The following is a 17,374-nucleotide window of genomic DNA, read 5'->3' on the forward strand; positions in this document are numbered from 1 at the left end:
TGCACACCCGGAGCTGGGAGGAGGAGCCTGCGTAGAGTGCGTGTGAAGGGAGCTGGGGGAACGGGTCAGGGCCCAGGGTGTTTGACCCGTTGGTACGTGCGTAAGAAGAAAGGAGAGGAGGAGGAGGTCCAGGGTAGCGGTTGCCGAAATGTTCCGGTGTGGAGGCCTGGCAGCGGGTGCTTTGAAGCCGAAGCTGGCGCCCTTGGTGCGGACAGTGTGCGTCCGAGGCCCGAGGCAGAGGAACCGGCTCCCAGGTGACTGACCCATCCCGGGCAACCCCCACCTTGAAGACCACGGGCCTGGGTTCCACAGGCTCCCTATGCCGCTCAGGGATTCTCCCCACCCCACCCCCATCCCTGGGGAAAAAAAACTAAACACTCTCACGATCAATCGTGTGAATTCCGAGTTGGCGGAATCCAAACCGTGAGTTTCGCAAGCCGTGCGGACCTGACCTTCAAAGGATCTGAGCCCGGTAGTCGGCTTGAGGCCTCTTCCTGTGAGGGTTTGCTGTTCAGGGATAACAAGTGCTGGCTGTCTTGTATTGTCCAGTGCCACCTCCCGGCCACCCCCAGTTCACCTTTTTAGAGCAATGAGGTCAAGTAGACGTAGTCATTTATCGATTGTGAGACTTGAAGCAGGACACAAGCCCCCACGCCTCAGTTCTTCTGTAAATGAGCATATAACCTGCTTACCTTCCAAACCCCAGATAAGATTCACAAATTTGAGTCCCTTGGGAAACAGAAATAGTGCAATGCAAGTAAGAAGTCTGTCCGCTGTGTGCCAGCCACCAGAAAGAGTTGGCCCAGAATTAATTTGAGTTGCCTGGTCAGTGTAATTCTTGATGGTCTCTAATGTTTCGAAGAAACAGTTTGCAGAACTCATTGTATTTGCCCACCACCCATGAACTTGTTTCAGCAAATTTTAGAGCTGGAAGGGATTTCATGGTAAAATTCAACCCACTCGTTTTATAGATAATAAACCGAGGCACAGAGAGGTGAAATTACTTGCTCAAGGTCATATACCTAATTAATAGGTAGAGCAGAGGATAGTTTGCCGGTCTCTAGGTCCCTAATCCTCTTGCCCCAAATCCACACTGTTTCCTAAAGTTTGATTTCAAAAGGTTAAGGATAAATCTGGTTCCCCTTTAAGCCCATTGGGCATCAGATATCCTTGAGTTTATCTAAACATGTCTTGAACCTGCCAATTTTCAACCTGCACAACTTCAGGGGGGTAAAGAATTATCCACCAGTATAAGGTGCTTGGTTTTGTTGGTTTATTTTTTTTTTCATCAATAATCTTGAATGGTCGCCCAAGGATATTCATATTTGCAGTGTCAATGTAGAACTGCCTTGAGGCCTTTTCAACGTGGAACTGCTTGCCGGGTGCTTTTTAAAAAGTGGAAAGTATTTCCCTTAGATTGTGAGAATCTTTATAAACTTACATTTGAATAGTTTTTCCAGTTGCTATCCCTCAGGAAAATGTTTCCTGATGGGTGTACCTGAGGTATGCCCTAAGGCGTGTTGATCTTGAAGCTTAAACACTTCTGCTTTAGCAGAGGTTTGAAAAACTAGATTAGGTTTGAAAAACTAACATCCTGTCTATGGTGTCATCTGTATGGGTTTTGTGCGTTGAATTGAGGATGCTGTATGTAAGTTGGACAGAAATTTACAGAAATTTAGGTAAGCTGACGATTTTCATCCACACTGGGCTTTCAAACTTTGTGTACTTACTTTACCTAAAACTCACAACTTTTGCCAGCATTCTGAAGTCTGAACAAATGTTCTCATCAATTAAGTGTGGATTTGCAAAGGTGAATTGATTTAAGAGACATTTGAGATGGTTGGTGATATTAGAACTACTGAAAAATACTCACTAAAAATGTTCTTTTCAATTGCATGACTGTTTTAAGGCAATCTGTTGTCGGGTATATTCTGACTTCTCGACAGATCCATCCATCTCTTTGTATTCAGTTATTTGTCCTTTGGCCAAGCACCAGAGGATAACATTATCTTTAGCGATGGGTGGGGTTGGGGTTACAATTTCAAAAAGAAATGATTCTGTGATTTTAGGAAACAACCTTGTTTTGTGGCTTGATGACTACTTGCTCTTAATATGAATTCTTTGTATGTATGTTTTTACATAGATCAGGGAGAGGCATTGTTTGTAGATGGGCCATTTCCTCTTCCTTTTTTCCCCTCCCTCCCCACTAGTTCTTTGGCAGGATTATAGCAAACTTTAAACCTACCTTGGAACATCTCATCCATATCTGTCACTATTGTCGAGTTCATTTGCATTATATATTGCCTTTTGCCTTAAAATGATAATTGCTGCTATCTGGTTATTTACTATATTTGGATGCTCTGCCTCTTTCCAGAAATGATTGAAGGTAATTTATAGTAACCACTTTGTGTCGGCATTCAGAATTGATGAGCATAAGGGTTAGGTAGGTAATAGATGTTTTCTGTTCTATAGTTTTTTATTTGGTTATCAAACATTGTGCTATCGATGTGATCAAACTCATCACTGACCCCTGACCTGAGGGTCAAATGTTTGAACATTTTGCTCTGTCAGAACCCTTTTCACCATCTTAAAAAAGAAACTGGACTCCTTGTGGGCAGTAATCCAGACTTCCTGGACACTGCCAAATGACACTTTTTTGAAGCCTAGAAGACAAGCCTTTACCCACTCTTTTTGCTGGGACAGAACTTTCCAGAAGAAAATTTTAGCAAGTCAACCTTCTAGACATTTGCTAATATTTTCAGGGAGTTGCTGTATATTGTAACTTTCATGTTTCCAAAACTTGCCTGGTCGAATAAGTTAAAGTGGAGGGCCAACCCCAACTGTACCAAATGGGAATCTTTGGCAGAGAGCCGTGGGAATTTATATTTAACAAGGCTGCTGATGTAATTCGAATGATCTGGCAAGTTTGGAAACTGCTGTTCTGAATGAATAATGACTCCCTTCTGTTCCACTGACCTAAGGATTAAAAAGTGAAACTGAGCAACCTTGAATCTCGTGTAATTTGTCTCAAGCCCATTTTTCTGATATTCAGAATAGTTACAGCCATTCTCTCCTCCTAAACTATACACTACCCAAGGACAGGAATTGTGTCACATTTAGTTTTGTGTCCTCAGCATTTTGCACGGTCTGGTACGTGGTAAATTCTCAGTGACTGAACCCTAGTACTGTGAAGGACTTAACTTTGCAGAATAGAGTTAGATTTTTTGTGTGTCATCAAAATCATTTTTCTTCTAGTGGCTTTCTTAGGAGTGTTTCACACAAGAGGCATTTAGCTGCAATGGACAGATCACCTAGGCTTGTGTTTTAGACATGTCAAAAGAATAAGTTTGATGGTCAGAAAACAAGATTCAAGAGCATATTTGACCTCCTAACAACTTGAGATTTCTGGGTGCCTCAATTGTGTGGATGTATTTGTGGAAATACATGGCACCCTACTCCAGTACTCTTGCCTGGAAAATCCCATGGACGGAGGAGCCTGGTAGTCTGCAGTCCATGGGGTCGCTAAGAGTCGGACACGACTGATGGACTTCACTTTCATTTTTCCCGTTCATGCACTGAAGAAGGAAATGGCAACCCACTCCAGTATTCTTGCCTGGAGAATCCCAGGAATGGCGGAGCCTGGTGGGCTGCCGTCTATGGGGTCGCACAAAGTCGGACACAACTGAAGCAACTTAGCAGCAGCATTTGTGGAAAACAGCTTCTGGGTGTATGGAAAAATAGGAGATTATGAAACCTACAGCAGTGAATTTGCTGGTTTAGGTACTATTCTAACGCTAGCCTGTGGTATTCAAAATTTCTTTGCAAAAATTTCTTCAAAATGTTCAGTCCTTATCAGTAGAACTGGGATGAATTTCTATTTCTTTATCTTATTCATTAATTCATGAAATATTTATTGAGCAAACTCCTACAGGAATTGAATCCTTGCATGATATAATGAATATGACAATAATATTGTATTATAATATCAGACTTGCTAAGAAACTAGATCTTAATTATTCCAACAACTACAAAGAAATGATAATTATATGACACGGTAGAGGTTCTAATTATCACAAAAATGGCAATCATATTATTATGTATAAATGATCAGTTTAAAAAAATCATAAGGGTGAGGAAGAAAGCTCTACTTTGGTACATGTGGTCTGACTGCAGAAAATCTAAAATAAGTAGATTAGTGCAATGAGAAGTCAAGGAGTAAGGGGGCTTTCCCACATTAGTGAGACAAGTGAAAAGGCATGTTTCAGTCTTTATGTAAGATTTCCTAAAATTCTGAGGCTGTTGTAGGAAAGATGTGGGAATAATTTTATAGGTAAAAGAAAATTGGAGGGAAATATGAACATCCATAACATATTATCACCTTTTACAAAATTAAAGTCACTAGATATGTAAAAAGTTGGTTTGTTAATGACTGTATTGTGTTATATTTCTTTTCAAGCAATAGTGTAAATGTAGACCCATTTCCTTTTTTAAAAGTCAGTTTACTTTTAAATGTCTTTTTTTTTTTTTTGCAAATTGAGGCAAAAACTGCTGAACTTAAATTATTATATTAAAACAAAGTTGTTATGGTTTTTAGATTTAAGATCTTCTAGAGGAATAAATGGAATTTTAAAAACCTTTATTTTCAGTTAAAAAAAACTTGGGACAGAGGTAAGAGACAACTAAATTCAATGTACTATATCTAACCATGTGGAACTTTTTCTACCCAGTTTCATTTTCTAAGCTCTGAGCTTTGTCAGTTTCTATTTCTGATGCTTCATCATTTTTACGGACTTCTGAAAATAAAAAGCTTGCCCAGATTGAGATGAGCTTCTTAACCCTTGCCCATGTTTTTATTTTCATTATTTGTTGTTGTTCCCAAATATAAGCCATTTTATTTCATGCAGTGATGAAAGATTCTAAAACAGGTAAGAAATAAAAACAGTAAGAAAAATACATTTCCAGTTCTAAGAATATAGATCCATAGTTTCTTATCTATAATTTAGAAATGAAAATAGGACTAAAAATATCAAGTTTTTGGAACTCATTTGTCAAGTTTTTGGAATCTGAACTGGAGAGAAGTTAACTTAGAATCTTTTGTTTATTTTCTTCATTGTGATCGATCATAGAAACATTAATGCGTGTAACTGGGTTGCTGCCCCTTACTGTACTGGGTGTTACTTACTATATGGTATATGCATTATATACTTACCACCTAATAATTCTAAGCTCTGGGATGCCCATGTTCCAAAGGATTTCAGGTAAGAGAATGCAGCTGCGTTTTGGACATGTTTATACCCCTCTGAGCCCTGTAATTGTGAAAGCTGCTGAAAAGCTCCCTATTTTGAATTTCTGCAAGTACATATGGACCAGCTACTAGCGCTGTTCTGTTTGTCTTTTAAAGCTTGGTCAGATCAGAACATACCTACTTGCCTCTAGACCAGTGATTCTCAAAATGTAGACTGGCAGCATCAGTATCACCTGGGAACTCATTAGAAATGCTATTTCTTGAGCCCTATCCCAGATCCTCCAGCTCAGAGACTCTGGGGTGGGGGTGGTGTAGATCTGGCCTTCCATGCTTTAATAAACCCTCTGGGGGACTCTGATGCCCACTCAAGTTTTAGAACCACTGCTCTAGATCAGGATTGGCAAACTAGAGCCCATAGGCCAAACCCACATGCTTTCCTATGCCCCTTGAGCTAAAATTGATTGTTACGTTTTTAAGATGGCTCAAAAATTTTTTCAACAGACCATTTTTTGAAAATTATTTAAAATTCACATTTCAGTGTCCACTAACAAAGTTTTTTTGGGACACAATCACACCCATTCATTTTTATGTTGTGGTTGCTTTGGCACAACATCAGCAGAATTAAGTAGGTACAACAGAGACTGTGTGGCCTGAAAAGCTGAAAACATTTTCTATCTGGTTCTTTATAGAAAAAATTTGCAAACCCCTGTTCTAGATCAGTAGTCAACATGAAGACTATCACAAGCAGGGAAGGTGCTGGGACCTTCCTTCATCTGAAAATGCCAGCATCCTCCTGGAGAAAGAAGTCTTTGAAACTCTGACATTTCCATGTGTGAGCGTTGTTATGATCCTCAGATTCTTAATAGTCATTCCGAGTTTCTACATCAACATAATCTTTGTATTATTTTGGAGGACTAAGAGCCAAGTAGTCCGTGGATATTTTAATTTTTGTCATTCTAAAAAATATAATCCAAAATTCTTCAGTTCTTTGGGGGAGATAAATTTACCTAATTTTTTTTTTCTGGTTTTCTTCTGAGATTTAGCATTTCTGTCTTCTAGGACACATTACCTTTCACACAAGACTAAACTCTATTCTGGTTAGATTGTGTTGCTAGAGTCTATTTGTGCAAGGTTTGAGCCAGCCATTTAAATTACTCCTTAAGTGATTGTTAGAATGTCCCAGATACCCTGTAGTTAGCTTGTTATATCTGTCTATTCAGTCATCTCTCTGTGTTTGATTCATTTACGGTGAAGATGTGAAGAGAGAAGTATTTGATGAACTTCCCATGTTTTTCATTACCTTTTCTGGAAGCTCTAAATTCCTCCCTGGACAGCATTAAATTGTACTTGTAAAACTCCAACAACTTTAGAGTGTGCATTCTGATATCTGTTGTATTTGTGTGTACAGTTTTAAGTTTTTTCCCCCCTTGGTCATTTGACAGTGAATATGACACAGCCCAATGTGCATTTAAGTCTTTACTTGTGCAATGCATTGACGTTTAGTCATAAACATGTATTAACTATTTTATTTTTGTATGTGTGTGTGTCTTAATAAATTGTGTTCCTTAGGCAACTTGTTCCAGCGATGGCATGTTCCTCTAGAACTCCAGATGACAAGACAAATGGCTAGCTCTGGTCCATCAGGGGGCAAAATCGATAATTCTGTATTAGTCCTTATTGTGGGCTTATCAACAATAGGAGCTGGTGCATATGTAAGTAGAAAAGCAGCTTGTGTAAAGAAGCTGCCAAACAGCTCCCATTAATAGACTCAGTACTACTCTGCTTTAAGACTTTTACAACTAATTCTCCTTTCTCTTTTTGGAAGAATTTCCAAAGAGCCTTCTTTAGAGTGCCTACTGTCTAATAGTCTGTGAGAACCAATTTGGGAATGACTGAAATTTAATCTCTTGTTGATGATCTTTGCTCTTTGCACTTGTCTTTTTACTCTTTACTTGAAAGCTGCGTTTTCTTAGATTTGACTAATCTACAGAATTGTACATTTTCTCTTGGATATAATGTACTAACCTATGAATAAGGTCAAAATTCATTGCAGCTCCTTAGCACAATATTTGATTTTGACCCATTTGCCAAATATTGTATTTTTCCTTGGCTTGGGATAATAAACATTTAAAAAGAATAACCTTCAGTTCAGCATTCCTGAAAGGAAAACTTATCCTGAAGCCTCATCCAAAGACTAAATTATAGAAGTAGGTCTAGTATCTCCAGGTTTAGGATGGAGTTTGTGTGAGGTGAGAAATGTGCTTTAAACTGTTATGTAGTGTTACCACAATAATATCCCCTTAAATGAACTGTGATCAGCTTAGCTGGTGACAGAGGAATTATTCTGTGGGCATTTTTTTTTAACTTGGCAGAGTTTACTGTGACTAAGCAGATCAGTCCAAAGCTGGATCATGTAAGGTTGAGTGAACCAACTTAGATAACACCTGGTAACGCCCTTGATTGAAGGAAGCTGTTGATTTTACTTATTGAGAGCAAATGGTTGGACAGCATTACAATTTTAGTTCTTTCTACATTGGTAAGAGGGTGAACTTATCTTTGTTACTCGATCACTGCGTTAAAAAAGGGGGGGGGGGACATGAAAATCATTTGAAGTCATTTAGATGATCATTCTCTGACCTAACTCCAAATGCACAAGGAAAGTAGATAGCTCTTGCCAGCTGTGAGTCGAATCAGAGTAAGAACTAGGTGAGCTCTGTCTGGTGACAGACTTTGAGGAAATATACATTCTCCTCCAATCCTGGAACAGCATTTGTTTTTCTTTTTAGCACAGGGTAACCAAAAACGCTTCCCTGCCTTTATATTGAATGTTTCTTCATTAATCCTCAGTGCTTTTTCTATTTCCCTTTGTTTCTTTCTTGGCCTCATCTTTATCTACAGTTGTGCAGTGTCATCACCTAGGACCCCCTTCTAGATCACTAGCATCTACAGGTGCTTCTGGGAAAGATGGCAGCAGCCTAGTATACTTCTTAATTGTAGGAGCAACAGTCACTGGGGCAGGAGTTTATTATGTAAGATACTTACACTCAAATGTATTTTGGGGGTAGGGTGGGTGAGGCCATGGCACTAATGAAAACTTGATCCATTACAACACGATGAAACATTCACAGCATGTGCTTTCTAGGTATTTATTAAAGGGACATTGTCAGTCACTAGGGAGTCCTCAAATCTCATTCTTCAAACTATTAAAGTCTTACTGGAAATACCTAAAGCCATACATTTAATGATTGCTATAAATGCTCATCATCAACCCTGTCTTTGACACTTTTGCCAATTTCATAATTCTTTTTTTTATGATGCTAAATTATATTGTGCTTTAGTGCTGCATACCTAACAAGATCGTCTCAAAGAGTAAACATTGAGTAAGCAAGTAAAGGTGACTTGAACACCATCCATTTTGAATCATTTTAGGTAAAATATAATTTCTGTGTTTTGTGGGAAACAGTAAATTAACCCTACTTTTATTGTGAAAGGGCATTTTATTGAATGCTTCTGAGGAGGTCCAAAAAGCCATAGAAATTGCAGTGTTCTCCACACTCACCCCCAGCCTCTATTTCAACTCAATTCATTTGGCAGTGTCCCTTTTGTAATCTGTAATTTGGTCAAACTAGTGGCTGAACTGGTACAAGCTAATGCATTTGTGTCAACTGCTTTCTTAAATGCCTCTCTTTCATTATTTAGCTACTACCCTCTAAACCTTAACTTTTCCATTTCATAGCTCTCTCAACTTTTCCCATCAGTTCCACCCCATTCATTCAGAAATAGATTTAAAGTGTTTGTATCTGATATGTTTGTAACATTTGAAACCCATTAAACCTCTGGTTCATGTTGCTGTACCAGAGTTGGATGGCCTCCACAGAGCTGGCCAGGCGAATCTCTTAATGCCAGGCTATAGGACAGGGCCACTCATACTGTTGCTTCCTCTTGTCTTAGAAATGTCTGTGAAGCACAAGTTCCTCTCAAGCCATTCAGTTAAATGCCTCATTGCCCTCTGTGTTTATCCAACACTGGTAATAAAGCTGCTGTATTATGGTGGTTTTAGGTTAAATGATAAGCTTTTGTCTACCTGCAACTTATCAAACTATTGTGTTTTGTTTTAGATTACATTTTAAATCATTTAAAACATGATCTGAGGTGACTTAGATTTGTCAGTGAGCAGAAGAGCCTGGTGAGCTACATACAGTCCATGGGGTTGCAAAGAGGTGGACACTGCTGAGCGTGCACGCAGACACACATGCAGAGCTAAAGTGGCCTTTAGAATATTTAATGAGATTTAGTATTTGAGCCATTGTTCAACTGAGAGGACCACATTGCCTCACTCAGAAAATGAACTGTTACCTTTCATATTCCTTTAAGTGGAATAGATGGCATTATATTCATCTGTTTAGAACAGTTGTCTGCTAACTATTTCAGAATTTTGTAGTTTTTTTTAACCTGACATGTATTCATGTCACCAACTGGAAATCTGCAAACTGGGGAGACAGAGACACTTGGGGGGAAAGTTAATTTTTATTTAGTATGTCTGTAACTTATTTTTATATCAGAACATTTACTTAAAAGCTAAATATATAAATATATGACAAACCTCTTTCTTGTTCTTTCCTCAGTAAACCTCAAGGTATTTCTTGGTCTCCTCTTCCCTGATGTGTGAAGCCAATAGGAAGTGTGAGAGGGCCTAGGCTGTTATTGGATATCTGTCTCAGTGTGAACATGACCCCAGTTTATTTCTCTGTTCACTCATAGTGACCAGCTTAAGCCATCTTTTTAGGTAGAAATCCCTTTCTTAAATATTTTTTTAAGGAATGAGTAAAAGCTGGGCTTGTATATAATATCTCCTGCCAAGATTTAAAAAAAAAACAACTCTTCCTGAAATTAGTGTTACTTGAATTCAGTTTATGAATTTGATTAATTTAGTGGTAAATTCAAGGAATAACCATTATCTTTTAACATACAGCACTTAATTTTCTAGTCCATTCATGTTGTATGTTAGATGTTTCTAGGCTGATAAATGTCAAGTGCAAGTCTGAGAGTTCAGGTTCCTTAATGCAGCATATTGCCTAGTGGCTTGCTCTGTAAGGGGCTCATAGTATTCTTAAAACATGTTTTATGCTACTTCCTCTGATTATCCTTACTTTTTCCTCCAATTAATTAATAATGTGGGATTTCAGCTGACATATGGTCACTTAAATTCCTGTCTTGTTGACCCTGTGGGGTACAAAAAGAGCAAAAGTGTTGTAATGAAAACAAGTCATTCTTGCCTACTGCTTTTTAAAAGATCTTCAATAAATTCTGATGCTGAATTAAAAAAAGAAAACTAGTCAATTCTAATGCTGTGTTTAAAAAAAACTAGCCCTTCAATTTGAAAGGATAGAGAAGATAGTATATTTTAAATACAGTAGTTGTTTAAGTGAGATGTTTGCCCATTAAGAATCTGAGTGTCATTAAAGAATAGGCCTTTGAGGGAAAGATGGGTTACTCTATGAGACTAGGCATACTGGTGGTCACGCTTCAGGGGGTTATCTAAGTCCTGTGATACTTAGATAACTTGGGACATCTTCCAAGAGAACTTATGGCCCAGCTTCCTACCCAGGACCCTATAGATTGGTTTCACAGCTAGTATCCAGCAGAGTCCAAAACCTCTTTTATAAAGTTTAGCTCTTCCTAGCACTTTATTCCGAAGAAGGCAATGGCACCCCACTCCAGTTCTCTTGCCTGGAAAATCCCATGGACGGAGGAGCCTGGTAGGCTACAGTCCATGGGTCTCTAAGAGTCGGACACGACTGAGCGACTTCACTTTCACTTTTCTCATTCATGCACTGGAGAAGGAAATGGCAACCCACTCCAGTATTCTTGCCTGGAGAATCCCAGGGACGGCGGAGCCTGGTGGGCTGCCGACTATGGGGTCACACAGAGTCGGACACGACTGAAGCGACTTAGCAGCAGCAGCAGCAGCACTTTATTCTTCCAGTATAAAGTATTTTTCTCTTTTCTTCAGCTGTACCTTCAGAATTAAACATGAGGAAAATTCTTCACATAGAGCCTAAGGAAATCTCAAACTGGAACATTTTCATCTGCTTACCTGTATTATTTCCACACCAAGTGTGTGCACACTAAATTTTTTTTTTTATTTCTTAAGAAAATTTTGCCTTAGTGATTCTAACACAGAAGAACTAACTTCATATAGACAAAAGCTTCTCATTTAATTGAAAGATAATGAATGTTACTTATGATGTGTGCTAGCTAGCTGTGTGATGAAATAAATTTTCTCCATGTTTGGGTCTACAGGCCTACAAGACAATAAAAGATGACAAAAAAAGATACAATGAAAGAATTTCAGGGTTAGGGCTGACACCAGAAGAGAAACAGAAAAGAGCCACATCATCTGGTGAGTATGATTTGAGACCCAATATATAAAGGGAAAGTTATAGACAATTTGCTGTGCTTTGCAGGTATCTTGTTGACATGATGATACTGTGAGATTGTAAACTTCCAGAAACTATGGTATTACAAGTGTTTGACTGTAATTTAGGTTTGAGAATAAACTTAGTGATCAGTGATTGGTTGTTTTCCTTTATATTAAACTCTTAAAAGGCAAGCTTTAAATAAAAAATTCAAGCTTGGCAAAGATACTTATTGGAAAAGAGATGAAAGCCTTTTTTCCCCCAATGAGGATATTCTTTTGGTCTGTTTTGTTCCCCTTGTGAGTCTTTGGAGTTCGGAGTTGTTCAGGATGTATCTGTTTGCCTAAAGCACGTAGCACTAGCCATCATTTCCATCATTTCTAAGCCACACTTCTGGCTTGATTTCTCAGGAATGTTTTAGTCCTTTAATAAACCCCACAACTCCAGGTAGGCCATTTCCATCGCTTTCCTCCATAACACCTCCTTATTCTTGAATATTGTTTTATAATCCCCAATTGATCTTCTCAGTTTTCCCCCATTATTACTAACAAAAGGTGAAACTGAACTTGGTATTTTCCTGCTGACCATTAAGAAGTTAAATGGGCAGGGCATAAGCCTTCTAATATATACTTTCTAGTATATTTGAGAAATAGCTAAACATTGAAGCTAGGTTCTAGTTCTGAGAAGCTTAGTGAGCCAATGACATTGGCCACATCATTCACCTCTTTTTTTGAGTATTCTTCACTTATGACAGGGATGCTTCCTTTTCCTGTCATTTCAGAAGATGTGACATTTGTTAAGATTAATGTAGTTGCAGTGTTTTGCTAGCTTTTTATATAAAGGATTGAGTCAAGTGCAAGGTGATTTTTTTTTTAAATAGTGGCAAGGAGTCATCTGAGACTGAAAAAATATTCACCTTATCTGATCTTTTGCTTATAGCTCCAGAAAGAGAGCCAGAACCCCAAATTAGGATACCAAGTCACGTTCCATTCCTGCTCATCGGTGGAGGCACTGCTGCTTTTGCTGCAGCCAGATCCATCCGGGCTCGGGATCCTGGAGCCAGGGTAAGGCACACACTGTCTTGCTTAACATGGAAGGTGTGGTCCACAAGCACTTAGTCAACGCGAGCACTTTGACATTTGCCTCTGAAACAACTTGGCTGTGATAAGTATCATTATTTTGTGTCCAAAGGTACTGATCGTATCTGAAGATCCTGAGCTGCCTTACATGAGACCTCCTCTTTCAAAAGAACTGTGGTTTTCAGATGACCCGAATGTCACAAAGACACTGCGATTCAAACAATGGAATGGAAAAGAGCGAAGGTCTGTTCACTTATGTAAGATGGGCCCAACCAGCAACTTCAGCTGGTTGTACTGTCTCTTCAGCACAGAGAGTAGGACAGGATTTAGCAGGAACTGAACACAGCACATAAGACAGGTGACTTGGCAGCACTCTGGAGTCTGGTATAGTACACACTTAGAGCGAGTGTACAGCTTAGAGCGAACATCAGGCTGTAGTGGCAAGAGTCCTGGATTCTGATAACCAGTGCTACCAATAACTGAAGTTATAATGTTGGCCTCTGAAGTACTAATGCCCCTGTTCCCAGGACCTTGTATTAGACTTCGAAGAACAGCTCAGCCTGTGTTGTCACGTCTTCACACTTGCCTAGGCATGTCCCATAAAAGCAGAACAAAAGACACTCTTCTATGGCACTTTCTTTGACGCCCCAGGAGACATTCAGAATTGCAGGGATACAGTGGGAACACTAAGGAAGAACCTCTTTATTAAAATCTTTGCATGAGAGACTTAGGAATACAGGTCAAGAAGCCCTATCCTTTAAAAGGCTCCTTGGACCTCCTGAGTTCAGTACCATGTTCTTGGGTATCAATTTTTTCCTTTGTTAGTGGATCCCTTTGACACTGGACTAAATTTTATAAATCTACCTGCCTCCCTCACTTGTATCATGTCCTGTTATCAAGCAGGATGCATACTTCCAATTATGTGTGTATGCTTAGTTGCTTAGTTGTGTCCAACTCTTTGCAACCCCTTGGACTACAGCCCACCAGTCTCCTCTGTCCATGGGATTCTCCAGGTTATCCATCCCTTAATTAATCCCACATAGACGGTATCTACTGTTTGGGGTGAGATCATTGCAGGAGCTAGACCAAATTGTCCAGTGATCAGTGCCATCCTGGACAGCTTGTGTGGGTGGATGTGAGTACCAGCTCCTCGGCCACTCCTCTTGTCCTGACTTTGAAAGGAACCTAAATACAGAGGACGATTTCTCAACCTCGGCACTATTGACATTGAGGGTTGGATAATTTTTTGCTTTAGGGGCCTGGTCTGCGTACTGTTGGATGTTTCACAGCATCCCTGACTTCTACCCCCTAGATACCAGAACCATCCCTCCTGCAAAGCTGTTGGAGCCAAAAATGTATCCAGATTGTTCCCATGACCAAGATTTAGTGCCCTTGGACACCTACTTAAGAAAATATTCCTGAAAGCTTTCCGTGGTGGAACCAATTTTTCTGAACCTCTGGGGGAAGTTGATAGCCATTCCACGTACTTAAAACTTTTTCTCCCTTTTCTCTGTACAGTATATATTTCCAGCCACCTTCTTTTTACGTCTCTGCTCAGGACCTGCCTCATGTTGAAAATGGTGGTGTGGCCGTCCTCACTGGGAAGAAGGTGAGCTAGTAGGCTGCTTTCTTAGTCAAGCTCCACCTATGTGCCCACAGGGGCAGCAAGGATGGTGACTTGCATTCACACTACCACTTCTGTCTGTCTGTCACTGTAGTTCAGCAAAGAAAGAGCAAGTCATTTTAAGGTTTAATATTGCCAGTCTGTACTAATTAGTGTGTCTCCCTGGGGAAATCACTGTCTCTAGCCTAGAGTAGCAGGCTAGCTAAACCTTCCCAGGGAAGTCAGATCATTGGGGACCATGACTCTGAGGCTGTTCCTTCTCCTGATTGGCTCCTCTGCCTTTCCTCCTTCTTACTGTTTTTCCACACTAACATTTCTTTGGGATTATTGATGACAGGAGATTGACAAATGTGTATTATTCAGGATAGTGAAAATAATTCAGGCATGACATCAGCATGGAAAATATTATTGGACTTTACAAAAGTGAGTGCCTGAATACGGGGGTGGGCAGTGACTGGAGGGCATTTAGGGTTCAGGGAGGATTTTGTTTGCTTGTATTTTGTTTTGTGTTTGTTAACAGGAGGGAGGTCTAGAGTGTGTCTGTAAACTACTGGCAATGTTCCAGTAGAGAAGGAAGGGCTATCAGAAGGAGCAAAGCCCAGAAGAGATGGGATCCAGAGCTTGAGTGGAGGCACTGACCTTTGATAAGGACAGGCTCATTTCTCCTGTGCAGGGATGTTAGGTGGAGAAGATGGATATGGGTTGGTAGATAAGCTGGTAAGAAGACTTTATGTATTAAGTATCCCCTATGTGTAGCACATAGGCCCTGTCTTCTAGGGACTAACAGTATTAGGCAAAAATGTGAGCAGATAATCATAAGATAGATTTGGAATAAGAAAGAAATTCGGTATATTGTGGGAATTACTGGGAAGTGTGCCCACGATAATGATGGTTTCAGGAAAAGCTTCCTGGAGAAGGCAGTCTTGTAGAATAAGGAATGTGATGGAATGAAGAAGCATTCTCCAGATTAGAGAAAAATGAAGAGCATTCAAGTGAAAAAGAATAACATAAGCAAAGGCACAAGGGGGTGAAAAAGCATGTTTCATGCAGGGAAACACAAGCAGCTCAGGACTGATAGAGCAGAAAGTTAAGGAGTGACAGGAGATGAGAAAGCAGGAAGTTAGGCAGGGGCCTGATGGTCAAGCTCTTTCGTGTGAAAGATCTTGAGTTTTATGGCATTGACCCTGAGGAGCTGTTGAGTTTTAGACAAGAATATAAAGCAGTTGGGTTGAATTTTAATTAATCACTCGGTTGGCTGTGAGGAGAATGGATTTCAGGGAAACAAGACTAGAAAGAGACCATTTCAAAGACTTTTTTAATAATCCACGTGAGAGATGGTGGGAGTCCACATAAGGGCAGTAGTGCTGATGATGATTAAGAAGTAATCACAGTATTAAAATGCTTTATGTGTGTTTAATTACATCATGTTACCCTTCACATAATCTTCTGAGGTGGGTACTATTAATATTTCCATTTTACAGAGAAAGAAATGGAGATTTAAAAGAGGTGAAGTATCTTGCTTGAGATTACATAGTTAATAAGTAGTAGAGGCAGCATTTGAGCCCCAGATCTCTCTGATTGGAGAATTCTGATTCCGGAGCCCAAGCTCTTAATACCATCATTGTATAGCTTCCTGACAGAAAGGTGATGAAGAGTAGGGAACAGACTGAAAGCAGAAAGTCAAACTTGGTGGGTTGTGGTGGTGACCGATTAGAGGAGGAACATAAGAGAGGAGAGAGGCGAAGATGACTTTCTGATTTTCAGTTTGTGTGGCAGATGGTAGTACACCCCCAGGTGAGAGAGACATTGCAAGAGGAAGACCTAGTTTAAGGGGAACATGACATTTCATTTTGGACTGTTAAGTATGAACTGGAATATCTGTGTGGATATGCCCTAAGGGCAGTGTTGGATACATGACTGTAATGTTCAGAGGAGAGTTCTAGGCTCTGATATGGATTGGGGAATCGTCTGCATACGAGTCAGAATTGAGACCATGAGAGTAGTTGAGCCCCCTCCCCCACGAAGAACTGAGGTAGTCATGTCAGAAGAGGAGTGAAGCAAAGATGGAGCCCTGCGGAACCCAAATTTCAGAAAACAGGCTTAAGAAAAAGTGTCCTAAAAGGAGACTAGGAAAGAAGTATTAAAAGGGCAGGATGAAGCGAGCCCAGGGCGAGGGCCAGGGTTGGGGAGTTTCAAGAAGGAGGATGTGAGCTAGAGTACTACCACAGCAAAAGAATCTGCTAACAAAGGAATTCTAAAATGACCCATTACATTAGCTGTTCAGATATCATTGTGAAGTTAGAAAAGAGGAGAAACTACTCGTTCAGAAAGTTTAAATGACAAAACGGAGATGGCATTGGGCAGCAGCTGGAGGAGGACATACATAGAATCAAAAGTGGGACATTTAGGATGGGGCTGACTTAAATGTGTCAGTGGGCTAAGGTAGAAGAGGTCACGAGAGAGATGGGGGAATAAGCGGCTGACTAACAGGAGAGAAAGGAAGGGATAAGAGGCAGGAATAGAAATGGGACAGAAAGGCCACCTCATCCCAGTAACTGTAAGAGAGGAAGTGAAGTCTGTATTCAGAGGTTAGGAGGTGGGAACCATTATGGGAAGCTGAGGAAGCTCGCATCTAATGTCTTCACTTGTGTTTGCAGTAAACTAGGATACCAGGTGGGTTATCTGAGAGGTTTGAGTCAAAGGGTTGGATTGAAGAGGGAGCTTACCCAGGACAAATTAAAGGTGGCTAAAGTGGCTACTCACCCATCCCGTCTGTTTATATCATGGCCCCCTGGACAGCTTGACTCAGTGTACCTGTCATATGTTTCTAGCACTACCTGCACTGTCCTTATTAGAGCATTTCTCACGCTTGATTATAGTGCTTATTAAATTATCTGTCTTGGCTGCTGCACTCTGAAGGCAGCCAGGTATCTGTTTTTTTCAACATTGTGTCCCCAGCACTTAGCACAGCACCTGACACGTGAAAGTGCTAGTCACTCAGTCATGT

General features: G+C 40.1%; 1 protein-coding gene across 3 annotated transcripts in view; it reads left to right on the plus strand.

The window, feature by feature from the left end:
* Nucleotides 1-33: 33 nt before the first annotated feature.
* Nucleotides 34-17,374, plus strand: part of AIFM1 (apoptosis inducing factor mitochondria associated 1) — a 28,505-nt gene continuing 11,164 nt past the window's right edge. Inside the window, exons 1-6 of one of the 3 annotated variants that reach the window (XM_081566616.1) lie at nt 34-254; nt 6,815-6,957; nt 11,549-11,648; nt 12,604-12,728; nt 12,856-12,986; nt 14,262-14,352. In XM_081566616.1, the coding sequence (XP_081422742.1) occupies nt 149-254; nt 6,815-6,957; nt 11,549-11,648; nt 12,604-12,728; nt 12,856-12,986; nt 14,262-14,352 (696 nt within the window). In that variant the 5' untranslated portion in view covers nt 34-148. Of the gene's footprint in view, nt 255-6,814; nt 6,958-8,143; nt 8,275-11,548; nt 11,649-12,603; nt 12,729-12,855; nt 12,987-14,261; nt 14,353-17,374 lie in introns of all 3 variants that reach the window. The other 2 variants (XM_081566617.1, XM_081566618.1) reach the window with 2 other exon arrangements.

Source organism: Giraffa tippelskirchi, chromosome X, assembly GCF_054371585.1.
Source record: "Giraffa tippelskirchi isolate mGirTip1 chromosome X, T2T-mGirTip1v1.2.pri, whole genome shotgun sequence".
NCBI classification, from domain to species: domain Eukaryota; kingdom Metazoa; phylum Chordata; class Mammalia; order Artiodactyla; family Giraffidae; genus Giraffa; species Giraffa tippelskirchi.